The 13,048-nt window shown below is 52.2% G+C and overlaps 1 protein-coding gene across 1 annotated transcript in view; it reads left to right on the top strand.

Annotated features, from left to right (window-relative positions):
• The first annotated feature begins 3,752 nt into the window (after positions 1 to 3,752).
• The window catches only part of KATNB1 (katanin p80 (WD repeat containing) subunit B 1), a 23,599-nt gene continuing 14,303 nt past the window's right edge, over positions 3,753 to 13,048 (top strand). Inside the window, exons 1-4 of the mRNA XM_011938877.1 lie at positions 3,753 to 3,878; positions 4,996 to 5,301; positions 9,687 to 9,817; positions 12,353 to 12,470. Coding sequence (XP_011794267.1) covers positions 5,262 to 5,301; positions 9,687 to 9,817; positions 12,353 to 12,470 — 289 coding nt within the window. The 5' untranslated portion in view covers positions 3,753 to 3,878; positions 4,996 to 5,261. The remainder of the gene's footprint in view (positions 3,879 to 4,995; positions 5,302 to 9,686; positions 9,818 to 12,352; positions 12,471 to 13,048) is intronic.

The following is a 13,048-nucleotide window of genomic DNA, read 5'->3' as shown; positions in this document are numbered from 1 at the left end:
AAAAAAAAAAAAAAAAAAAAAGACATAAAGCAGGGAGGCTGGAAATGGCACATAGAAAGCAGTCATTAAATGTTAGCTTAAAAAATAGCCAAAAAACACAAGAAATGATTGTCAAATTCATGAGTCATCTGGGAAATGAAATGTCACAACACCCTCTGGTGTGAAAAAAATAAAAAGTACTGGTGATGATGAGAAACAACTGGAACTCCCAAATAACCTTCCTAGTGAAAGTATAAATCAGTACAACCATTTTGGAAAACTGCTTGGCATTATCTATTAAAGCTAAACTAAAGCCCAGCAATTCTACCCTTAGATTCTACTCCAATCCATCATTCATCAAGTAAGAATGATGAACAACTCAACAGAAATGTAGATAGATAGCTATCTGCCAAAAGGCATGTGCTAGAATGTTCACAGCAGCATTATTGATAATAGCACCATACTTGGAAGTTACCCAAATTTCCATCAAGAGCAGAATGGATACAAAATACAGATATTTTGGGTTGTCTTTAACTGCTTAGGGAGAATGCTACTGGCATCTAGTGCATACAGGCCAGGGATGCTGCTAAACATTCTACAATGCCCAGAACAGCTCCCCACAGCAAATAATGTTCTCATACTGTGGTAAAGACATACTCAAGACTGGGTAATTTGTAAAGAAAAAGGTTTAATGGACTCACAGTTCCACATGGCTGGGGAGCCCTCACAATCACGGTGGAAGGCAAAAGGCACTTCTTACATGGTGGCAGACGAGAGAATAAGAACCAAGTGAAAGGGAAAATCCCTTATAAAATCATCAGATCTCATGAGACTAATTCACTACCATGAGAACAGTACAGGGGAAACCGCTTCCATGATTCAGTTATCTCCCACTGGGCTCCTCCCATATGTGGGAATTATGGGAGCTACAATTAACAAGATGAGATTTGGGTGGGGACACAGCCAAACCATATCATAGAGCAATGAAAACAAATGAACTTGCAACACAACTATATGGAATGATATGGTCGAACTGCCTAAGTATAATGTCAAAAGATTCAAGACACAAAAGTACATACTGAATGATTCCATTTATGTAAAGAACAAAAATAAGCAAAAGTAACTGGTGATATTAGAAGTCAGGACAACCGTCACTCCTGGAGTGTGAGGGTTAGTGAATAGATGTGAGCATGGAGCCCTGGGAGGGGATTCTGGTTTCTGGTCATGTTCTGCTTTTTGACCTGGGTGTGTTCAGTTTGTAAAAATTCATCAACCTTGTATACTTACAATGTGTCCTCTGGAGTGTTTTTAAGTGCTTGTTGTCATGAATCTAATCAAGCCTTTAGCCCTCACTTAAGAAATTCAAGGGAAGAAATGCATTTAAGAAGAACTTCCATTGAACAAGAACTTCAGGAAATTCAGGTAAATGACACTAAAAGGAAACATTCCTAACGTGGGACAATCTAATAGGTAAATGGCCTGATCTCTTCAAAACATCGATGTCATACAAATAAAAGGTTGGGGACAGAAATGGAAAGAACTTAAAAGAGTCAAGTGTGCTGAATACTGATTGGTTCCTAGTTAGAAAAAAAGTCATAAAAGGTTTTTGGGATGACTGGGGACATGTGAAAATGGACTTGTTGTTAGAGAATTAAATTTTCTTAGCAGTGGTGATACAATGGTTATGTAGAATAAGGTCATTATTTTAATTTTATTTTTTTGAGACGGAGTCTCGCTCTGTCGCCTAGGCTGGAGTGCAGTGGCACGATCTCAGCTCACTGCAAGCTCTGCCTCCTCGGTTCACACCATTCTCCTGCCTCAGCCTCCCGAGCAGCTGGGACTATAGGTGCCCGCCACCACGCCCGGCTAATTTTTTGTATTTTTAGTAGAGACGGGGTTTCACAGTGTTAGCCAGAATGGTCTCGATCTCTTGACCTCGTGATCCGCCCACCTCAAGCTCCCAAAGTGCTGGGATTACAGGCGTGAGCTACCGCGCCCGGCCTTTACTTTTATTTTTTGAAATGGATCTCACTCTGTTGCCCAGGCTGGAGTACAGTGGCCCCATCTCGGCTCACTGCAACCTCTGCTTCCCAGGTTCAAGTGATTCCCAGGTTCAAGCAACTGTGCCTGGCCAAGGGCCTTATTTTTAAGAGCTACATGCTCAGTATTTGGTGTTGGGGTGCAATGTCGTATCTACAATTTTCAAATGGTTCAGAAAAAGACACACAGACGAAGCAAATATGGCAAATTGTTAACAAGTGCTGGAATCTACGTGGTATCATGATAGTGTGTTTTCAAGTTTTCTCTAGTTTTTTTAATAATACAAAAGTTAAGGGGAACTACAGACTAGACAGCTTTGATCCGATGTTATTCTAATCTTTTAAAGATGCCTTGCGGTGACTCACGCCTGTAATCCCAGCACTTTGGGAGGCTGAGGCGGGTGTATCACCTAAGGTCAGGAGTTCAAGACCAGCCTGACCAACATGGAGAAACCCCGTCTCCACTAAAAATACAAAAACTAGCCTTAGCCAGGCATGGTGGCAGGCGCCTGTGGTTCCAGTTACCCGGGAGGCTGAAGCAGGAGAATCGTTTGAACCCAGAAGGCAGAGTGGGGACTCCCCCATGCTTCGGCTTTCAGAACAAGGGTTCGAATTCTGGGGCTATTACTTTCTGACCGTGTGCTTTTTGCAAGCATCTTAACCTGGGCCTCAGTTTCCTCATCTGTAAATGGGAACAGGAATTCCTACCCCTTAGGGTTGTAGTGAGCGTCATGTGAACCCAAGGAGCCCTGATCTGAGGTGAGAGGCTGGAGGCCGAATGGCGAGGTTCGAGGAGCTCTGGGTGCCCGGGCCAACCTCTGGGCAACAGGAAGAGGCGGCTGCGGGGCCGAGTCCCCTCCTAAGCGGCCACGCGAGAGGCCCTGAGTGGAGAAGGGTTAGGGCGCTTCCCTGAGCCCACGCCGCCCAACGTGTCACAAAGCCGGCCTTTCTCCGATTCCCTGATTGCGGCCCCTCAGGGTGCACCCCTTGCCCACGCATCTATTAGCCGAGGCAGTGGCTGCGTGGGCAATGCTCCAGGGCTCAGCGCCTGCCTCGGCTCCGGAATCAGGCTGTTTCCTTCTAGACCTTCCGAGAGGGATTCATGCTGGCGTCCGGATCAAAGAACAGGGACAAAGTCCTCCTGCCACTGGGTACCATCTGCAGGCAAAGGGAAGAATGAGGAGGCAAAGGGAAGAATGAGGAGGCAAACGGAAGAATGAGGAGGCAAAGGGAAGAATGAGGAGGCAAACGGAAGAATGAGGAGCTTCGGCAAAATGCCGACTAAGGCCTCCCTAAGTTTTGCCCCACTCCAAGATGGAAGGCCTGCGGCTTCACACTGCCCCCGAAGTCTCCTTCCCATTGGCTATCTTGTAATGGTTTGTCCAATAATGCGGGCTCTGATTGGTCAATTTGGGACGGTTGCTCAAACCATTGGCGCAGCCGCCATTGGAAGGCGGCTCTCAAAAGTTTTTAGACACAAATTAGGTTCGAGGAAGGAAACGGAAAGGAAAGGGAAACTTGAGACGGAGGCGGGACTAAGGAAAAAGCAGCTTGCATTGGTTTATCAGAGGCCAAAGGGCGGCTCTTGAACGCTCCTTCCTCTTGATTAGTCCGATTTAGGAAAAGAGGGCGGGTACTTAGGAAAAGCGGCAGAAGCGCCTGCTTCCATTGGTCAGTCCTGGCAGGAGGTGGAGCGCCTGCGGCAGCTGATTGGTGCAAGAGGCGAGGTGGGCGGGGCTCTGAGCCGGAGGTTTTGTTGTGAGGGTCGGTTGTCAAGCAGCGGCCAATCAGGGCAGGGGATGGAGGCAAGTGGGGGTCGCGCCTGGAGCGGAGCCTCGGCCTCCGGAGCCGCAGCTGCAGGTGGAGTGGGCAAGGGGACGAGGTGGCGAGGGGACGGTGGGCCCTGGGCTGGGCCGAGCCAGGCGGGGCTGGCCGGGCTTGCGGGCAGAGAGCTCTGGGCGTGGGGAGGCTAGAGCCCATACTCCGCAAGCAGAGGGCTGGGAGGATCAGCCGAGGCCGAGGTACCTGCCCCCGCCCCCGGACCAGAGGGGTCGGGGTGGAGGCCCGAGGGGGCAAAACCAGGGAGGCCGGAAGCAGAGCTGGGGGTCTGCAGAAGGACGGGTAATGAATAGGGAGAAGAGAAGCAGGAGAATGAATGAATGGGAGACCCCGGGAACATATGGGAAAGGGCAGTAACGGGAGTCTGGCGAGGCAGGGGCCACGTGAGGGAGCTCGGGAGGCAGGATGTGCATGAGTGGGAGACTCAGGGAGCAGGGAGAAAAGGGGATGTGAACGGAGGACTAGAGAGGCAGACCCGGGGACCCAGGAGAAAGGGGACGGAGGGGAGCGGGCTCATGGGAAAGAGGTGAAGTGGCTGTGGGAAGGAGGTAGGAGGCCCCATGAGGTGGCCTTTCAGAGTTGAGGAGTCATAGCCACTCACGCCCAGACCGGAGGCCTAGTTCCTAGCTCTGTCCTTGGGAATCTCAGGGAGCAGGAGCGGTTCCCTTGCCAGGAGCTGGGGAGTTGGGCCATCAGGGTCGTCTTCGAGATTCTTTCCAGGGAGGACTTCAGTGGCCGTCTCTGGGATGCCTTTCCTAGGCCCATAAGCTTAGCTTCTGACTCCACTCCCCCACATCCCACACGTCAGACAAAAACAACGACTCCCGGGAAATCTATGTGAATTGCAGACACGTGGTCTTCTCCGCCCCACTGCGGCTGGCTGCTGCACTTTAGGCAGCCAGCATCCCGGAACAGAGCTGCATCTCATTATCCTGGTCTCTGGGAGGAGTTTCTTTTTCCTTGTGTTCCAAATCACCCTACCTGAGGTGCCCCCTCTGCAGATTCCCAAACCCAATTTGCTTCTGGCTCTTGTGGCTTTGGTGGGTGCCAGTCTTTATCAAGTGGCCTTGGTGATCCAGGTAGCAATAGCTCTTACCAAGCATTTTCTAACATGACATCACCTCTGTTTGTATTGCAGCCTGGTACTGAGCTGAGATGGCTCAAGCCTAACATCCCATGATCCAGGATCGTGACAGATGTGCACAGGCTGCTGCTGTTGCTGCTGTGGGTGATTTGGAACCACGAGGCAGCCCACAGCCAGAAGACGAGGCATTCTCCCTGCCTGGATGTGTGGGAACTCTCTGCCAACTTGATTGGTGGATCTGGGGGGGATCCACCCCCACCCCACGAGGAAAGCACAGTTTATTTTGTGGGTGGGGCTTCAGGTGGCCAGCCAGCTGAAGGATGGCCACCCCTGTGGTCACGAAGACAGCCTGGAAGTTGCGTGAGTGGTTTTCATTTTTCTTTATCACCCCGTTTATTCTGTTAGCTGCTTGTTGCTGGGAGGCCTGAAACTACAGCTTTGTTTCCTGTTCTTGGCACAGGAGGAGACTCCTGGACTTTGGAGTAAGATAGACCACGATGTAAATCATGACTGTGGCACTTCTTAGCTGGGTGACACTAGGCAGGTGACTTAACCTCTCTGGCTCAGTTTTCTTGTCTATACAATGAGATGACGCCTGCATTCTATGGTTGCTGTGAAATTCAAGTGACAAGATGAACATCCTAAAGCACTTAGCACAGCATTTCCAGTTAGGCTGACAGTGGGGTGAGAAATCCTGAAAGATGCTCACAGCATTCTCAGACATCTCACAAGTCAAACTTCCCCAGTCAGATAAAAGCATCTTGGGCCCAGGATGGGGGAAGGAGTGGGAGCGAGAAGGGATGGGCAGAGGGTTGCAGACAGGGCTTGGACTGTAACTGATGGGCACTGCCCACTTCCACCATTGTCCTGAACAAGCGGTTCTAGACTCTTTCATCTAAAGACTTCATACTCTTAACAATTATTGAGGACCCCAGAGTGCTTTTGTTTGTTGGATTTATATATCTGTCAATATTTACCATGTTAGAAGTTAATACTGAGACATTTTCAAACAAGAGTATATAATCAAATGAGCCTCTAGTGATGCTCTGGGAAACTCCACCATATGCTTGTGAGCAAATGAGAGTGCAAAAGGCAGATGCCATCTTAGTGTTATTGTGAAAATCCTTTTGTCTTCTCAGACCCCCCGAAAGGATCTCGAGGATCCCAAGCATGCCCAGATCAGAGTTTGAGAATTCCCGTACACGTTGGCACCTCTATCGTAACTGGTTGGCATAGCTTTTGTGTGCTCCACCTGGTCACTGTCTGCTGCCAGCTGTCCCTGGGCTGGTTTTCAGGAGCTGGGACAAGACTCCACACTTGTTTTTTTTTTTTGAGACAGACTCTCACTGTCGCCCAGGCTGGAGTACAGTGGTGCGATCTCAGCTCACTGTAACCTCTGCCTCCCAGGTTCGTGCAATTGTCGTGCCTCAGCCTCCCGAGTAGCTGGGATCACAGGCACCCACCACCACACCCGGCTAATTTTTGTATTTTTAGTAGAGACAGGGTTTCACCATGTTGGCCAGGCTGGTTTCAAACTCCTGTCCCTCAGGTGATCCACCTGCCTCGGCCTCCTAAAGTGCTGGGATGACAGGTGTGAGCCACCACACCTGGCCAAGACTCTACACTTTTTAACCATGAATTTAACCATAAGACTCTGGGCAAAGTTCTTTGCAGGGCCTCTGTTTCCTTGTTTGTAAAGTGAGAGGTTTGGGCCATTTTCATGTTGTTCCCCAAAGCTCTAGGGCTCTGGGAGAACCCTGTTATGGTTCCCCAAGGAGGGCACACGTCGGTCAGAGTAACTTTGTCATTATTGGGATTACATATTCATCCCTTCAACAGCTGGCCTTTCCCCAGAGCTAGGCACTGGGGAGCCACTGGGCAACAAAGTCGTCAAGGTCTCTGTACAGTGGGAGCTCAGAGCCTGGGGAGAGCAACAGGCAGGAACTGGATAACCGTATCCCTCTGTGTCTCCTCTAGTTGCAAGCTGAATTAGTTAACTCGGGGGGAGGGGTAGGGGGTGGGTTGGGAATACTGCAGGTTGCTTGAACAGCAAGCGCAAAGGCCCTGAGGGAGGAGGTTCGGCGTATTGGAAGGACTCAAGGGAGGCCGTGGGCAGTGGCACAGCAGCAGGAGGAACATGGGGCCGCACAGACCTAGTGAGTTCGCAGGAGCACGTGTCCACAGGACCCCAGCCCTCCTGAGGCTGCCGTGGCTTTATCTTAAAGGCAAGGCCAAGCCATCAGAGTGTGCGAGCAGGGGGTAATGAGATCAGGCGTGTTGGGCATCTGCTGCTGCTGCCGATTTCATGTGCATAGTGGTGTCCATGGAAATCAGCTCTGAAGAGCCCAGGGCCACATGACCTCTGGCTCCTTGTGGCTCCAGGGTCTGGTGAGGATCAGAGGTGTGTGGCCCACATGAGGTCGTTGAAACCTAGTACTTTGTATCTTGCATCTGGGATGTGGATCCTCAGCCCTTACCTCACCGTGTTCCCCAGCTTTGGCTGGATGTGGGGCCCAGGTTGTATGTGCTCCCAGAGCTTGGCCTGCCAGTAGACACTGAGGATTTTTATTTTTCATTTTTTGTATGAAAATCAAGTATTCGGCCTGGGCTGTTGGTCGCTGTCCTTCAAGCCAGGATGAAGGAGGAGCTCTTGGGGTGGTGCCCCGTGCCTCCTTTGCAGGTGCCTGTGCTGTGTCCCTGCCCCTCTGCCCGCCCTCCTTGGGCTCCAGTCAGTCCCTGGTCAGGCCGCTTAGAGGGGAGTGATGTGGGCTCCTCAAGAAGGGCCCAACTTCTAAATTCTTCTCACCCCAAAGTCTGTGGTTTTGCCAGCTCAGTCTCCCGCCCCCACCACCGTCTGATCACACTGGGGCATATTTTGTGCAAGGCCTAGAGTGGGCACCCAGGAAATACTGATATTATGAGTGAATGACTGTCTCCAGGGGCAGCAGTCCTGAGGCCCAATGAGGTGGGGCCCAGCCAGACACTTTCCCTGGGAAGAGTGAGGGCCAGGAGATAGACAGAGCCCTCCAGGTAGGCCAGGGGGAGTGGGCAGTGCCTCCACGGAGAGGATGCCAGGCTCGGGCACAGAATGCGAGGGAGAAGGTGCTTTGCCCTCTTTCCGGGTTGGGCGGAAACTCTTGAACAGACACATGTCTGTGGCTGGACTCCCCAGGTTTCTGTCCCCACAGTGTCCAGAGGACAGAAGGCTCTCGTTGAGATGGGACTAAAGTGGGGCCCAGCTCCCTGGGATCCCCACGGCAAGCTCCCTGGTGCCCTGGCCCAGGTTTGGGCCCACAGGGAACCCTCGCCCTTGCTGGTGCTGCTGCCTGTGTCAGCTCTGCTCTGGCCGGGCCAGGAAGCATGGTGTCATCAGTGAGATTGAGCCTGCGACTTGTCCCCTGGGCATTCCTGGTGGCCCCTTGGAGCCCGGCTTTCTGGCAAGCAGCTTCCGTGGACCCAGTTTCCCAACCTCCTTGTAGTCTGAAGTCCGCAGCAGAGACACCCAAGCAGGGTGGAGTTGGAGCTGGGGTGCAGGAGGAGCCTCTGTGGAGCACTGTGGCTGCAACACCCTTTTCCTTGGCGTCACCCACGCTGGCCTCCCGGGTGCCTCAGGGCGTCAGCACCTTGGGGTTTTCCCCTGGCCTGTGTAGGGAGAACTGTCTTTTTTCTTCTTTCTTTCCAGGAGGAGCTTGCACAGGGATGGGCTCCGAGGCCCTGGCTGCCTCTTGGTTCCCTGCCTGTGCTTTGCTCCCTGTAGAGCCCTCCGAGGCTCATGCCTGCCATCTCCACTGACCAGGCCAGGGGCCTTGAGCTGTCTTCATGGCTTCCTCCTCTGTGTGGTCAGCCCTCACCCCCACCCCGGCTGCTCAGTCTGTTGCCTCCTGCCCCCTCCTCATGAAGCCCACCCTCCGGTGCCCGCCCAGTCCCCCATGCCCATTCTCTCATGGTGACTAGCCCCGAGCCTGCCCAACATCACGGAGCCCTCACCTGCTACTAAGCAGCACGCAGGCACGCTCTCAGGGAGTCTTCAGCATCAGGTGTGAGCAGGCACCATGGGTATCCCCACTTTCCAGACGAGGAGCCAGGCCCTCAGAGGACAGGTGACCTAGTAGCCAAGGCCACGCAATAGCAGATCGCAGACCTCAGACCAGAACCTGATCCATGATTCTGAATCTGAGCCACAGCCCTGTGCAGGCTCACCTGGGGGCAGCTTGTCTAGAGGTGACTTCAGTTGTTCTTAGAGTGTGTTCTCCAAAGCAGGGTTTGCATGTCCACATAAGCAGCAGCTGAGAGGTGCATAGGCAGTGCGTGGGTCAATTTTTTTTAAATTTTAATAAATGTTTTCCTTTTTGTATCATAGAGTATCATGAGTATATCAAACTTGTAATTTCATGGATATGGCCTAAGACCAAGCTAATAAAAAATAGCAAGTCAATTTTAAAAATTGAGTATAACTAGTCAATATTACCAAGTGATGTGCAGAAACAGGAAGAAAATCGTGAAGTCTAAAGGTAAGAAGGACAGGCATGATGAAAGTTGAGAAACAGTGATTTCCATCTCAGGCCCATGCCCTGCCCTGTCTGCTGGTCCTGCAGCTCATGGTGGGCACCAAAGCGGGAGCTGAAGGAGGCAGAGCCTTCCAGTGGGTTTCAGGTTCTGGAGCGGGTAGCCGAGCAGGGTCACCCCTCCTTCACAAGGCCACATCGGGCCCCGCTGATGGCCTCTCCCTCTCCTTCCCTGTGTAGAAGAGATCGTCGCACATGCCAGCAATGTGTCCTCACTGGTGCTGGGCAAAGCCTCCGGGCGGCTGCTGGCTACAGGTGGGGATGACTGCCGTGTCAACCTGTGGTCCATCAACAAGCCCAACTGCATCATGGTGAGCCCCGACAGCCAGCAGGGGGTCAGGACAAGGGCCTGGGGAGGGGACAGGGACAGGGGTTGGAGGCTGAAGAGTGAGCAGCTTCTCAGGCTCTCTTGAGCCCAGGGCCCCCTATCCGCTGGGGCCCAGCCCAGGGGTGGAGGAGGCGTGGTGCTCAGTGAGGCCCAGGACAGCCCAGCGTGGCTGGGACAGTGGCCAGCCCTCAGGAGTGAGGGAGTCACCTGCCTGTGGTACTATTAAGAACTCCACGCAGGCTGCGTGAGAAGGTTAAAATAAGCCCGGGGCCTGTGGTTGAGCCAAAAGACTTATACCCCTCCCCTCCCACCTGCCCATCTGCCTGCCTGGCAGCAACACGTGGGCGTTTATTTTAATTCATTCCCCGCCTTCATTCCCCAACGAGGATTTGAGGGGACCTGACTGGAGCTGGTTAGGGAGCTAGTTCTTAAATAGCATCTCCCCACTATTTATGCAGCTATGTTCAATGCTAGAAGCTGTTTTCCAGATAGGAGCACATAAAGGAGAAAACACAAAATGAATTACATATAGTTCTTTTATCCAAAGGCCACCACAGTTGGTGTTTTGGGCTGAGTCCTTCTAGATGCTGAGACAGATACGTATACGTGTACATGCACATGTGTGCACACTTGTACATGCATGTACACATGTATACACGCAAATACTCATACAAGCACACACAAATAAAAATACACTGCCACTCTTGTGCAGTCTGATTTTTAAAAATAACAATGTTGTAAGGATTTGCCTGAGTCAACACGTATTCTTTTACAACATAATTTTGAATGACTTAATGGTGTTCCATTGTCGGGATGAGCTGTAATTATCTTAGCCACACCCTGTTATCAGCATGGAGGTTGTTTCCGGCTTTTTTCGGCTCCGCTAAACCACCCTGTGGTGAACATCCTCAGCCACCTAGATCCTTGAGCAGATCCGTGATCACTGCGTTCAATCCAGGGGTGTGTGCTTTTGTTAAAGCTTTCAAAACAGATTGCCAAATTGCCCTCCAGAAATCATTTTACATTCTCACCAGCAGCATCGGAACCTGCTCTTTCCTCCATGCCCCACCCCCCATCCCTTGCCAACCAGGGAAGTATCATTGTTGTGACTCTTGGTGAAATAGATGAAGAAAAATAGGACAGGCACAGCGGCTCACATCTGTAATCCCAGCATTTTGGGAGGCCGAGGCGGGTGGATCAACTGAGGTCAGGGGTTTGAGACCAGTCTGGCCAACATGGTGAAATCCCATCTCTACTAAAAACACAAAAATTAGCCAGGCGTGGTGGTGGGCACCTGTAGTCCCAGCTACTCAGGAGGCTGAGGCAGTAGAGTTGCTTGAACCTGGGAGACGGAGGTTGCAGTGAGCCGAGATTGTGCCACCGCACTTCAGCCTGGGTGACAGAGCGAGATTCCATCTCAAAAAAAAAAAAAAGAATATGGCAAAGGATGAATTTCTTAGTAGAAACTTAATCACCTCTGTTTTTCTGAGATCCAGGGGTAGAACTGAGATCCACCCCAGCCTCAGCAAGGGTGCCAGGGGTCAGTAAAGATGAATTGAAATGTTTTGTTTTACTTTGTTTTTAGGGTTCAAATGTGTTTTCTACCCCCCCTGAAATGCCAAAGTAGTAGCATACACAAGCTGAAAAAGCATCACCAATGACTGACCAAAAATAGGACATGCCACGACCCCCAGAGAAACGGGGCCAACCGGCTGGGGCCTGGCCTGCAGGCTTGCCTTTGAATGCCAGGTACAGCTGTCAGGCCCCAGCCGGTCTTGCCCCGGGCTGCTGCTCTGGCTCACACACACCAGCCTCCCAGGCCTCACAGTGCCTCCAGCCTGCCGGGGTCTCTCTCTCCTTGGGGTTTCTGTGCACGCTCTCCCCCTGCAGGCCATCCACTTGGATTTATTTTTGTTTGTTTTTGAGTATGGGATACACTTATTCCTCTCAACATCCAAAAGATAGAGGGTCCACAGTGAAAAGTCTTCCACCCTCCTCCAACCCCCACAGCCCTCTCCTTTCCATGGGGATGGGCAGTCGGGGAGAGCCGGGGGTTGCAGAGGGGCAAGATTTGTGCCCGGGACCAGGCAGGCCTTGGTTCTGCTGTGGCTTTCCTCGCTGAGGGGCTTGTGTGGGGCAGAGTGAAGAGGGGAATAGAGCAGGGGCGGGTTGCTTGACTTAGGGCCGAAGGGACAGCATCCCTTTATCTTGGCCAGTCACTCCCCTCTGAGAGGCCCAGGGCCATTTCTGCAGGTGACGCCCATGTCAGAAGCACAGCGAGAAAGAGGGAGGTGGTGGGGGGATGACTGGGGTTTGTCCGCTTTTAGCCCTGAGAGCTGAGGCCGAGAGGAGTAGCTGCTCAGAAAGGGCCTGCAGGAGGGCTCTGCTGTGGCCCCATGGGGCGTCCTCCTGCCTTAGCCACTTCTCGCTGAAGCGTTTCTGGGGGACCTGGAATTCAGGGCGGCAACTGCGGGGGTCTGTTCAGCAGTGTACTGAAGCTGCTGCCCTCTCTCCACAGAGCCTGACGGGCCACACGTCCCCAGTGGAGAGCGTCTGCCTCAACAACCCCGAGGAGCTCATCGTGGCTGGCTCCCAGTCGGGCTCCATCCGTATCTGGGACCTGGAAGCTGCCAAAAGTAGGCCTCCGAGCTTGCCTCCTGTGCACGCGCACCTGCCTTAGTCTTCAGGCTCTGCAGTTGTGCCACTTCCTCCAGGAAGCCTGCCTGGACTAGGTTGGCTGCTTTGCTCCTGGAGCACTAACCGGGCAGTGTGGCACCCACTCCATCCCCATTAGCCTGGCATTGACATGCACTGCTGCCTCTAGCAGCTGGCACTGAGGGCCTGCTGGAAAATGTCTGCATGAACCATCGTGTGGGTTGGGGGATGCGCAGGTGTGTGTGTGTGTGTGTTTGGATGTGTGTGTGTTTGGATGTGTGTGTCTGCATCTGTGTGTGTGTGTGTGTGTGTGTATTTATAACCTAGAGGGACATCACATGTGGCCAGGTCACGTGAATGAGTGAGGTGGCTGTGTGGGACAGCTGTGAACAACCAGGGAGCTTGTACCCTGACTCCAGGTGGTTCCCATTCTGCCTTGGCTCCCTGGTGCCATCAGGCAGCCTGGAATGGCCAGATCTGTTTGCTTGTGCTCTGTTTTAATTTAGTTTTCATCTGTATGGAAGCTGTACATAGCCTAAAATTTAAAACCTCAAATACC

This window comes from Colobus angolensis, unplaced genomic scaffold (genome assembly GCF_000951035.1).
Source record: "Colobus angolensis palliatus isolate OR3802 unplaced genomic scaffold, Cang.pa_1.0 Scaffold178, whole genome shotgun sequence".
NCBI classification, from domain to species: domain Eukaryota; kingdom Metazoa; phylum Chordata; class Mammalia; order Primates; family Cercopithecidae; genus Colobus; species Colobus angolensis.
The sequence above is the reverse complement of the archived record's forward strand: the minus strand, read 5'-3'. Positions and strand labels throughout refer to the sequence as shown.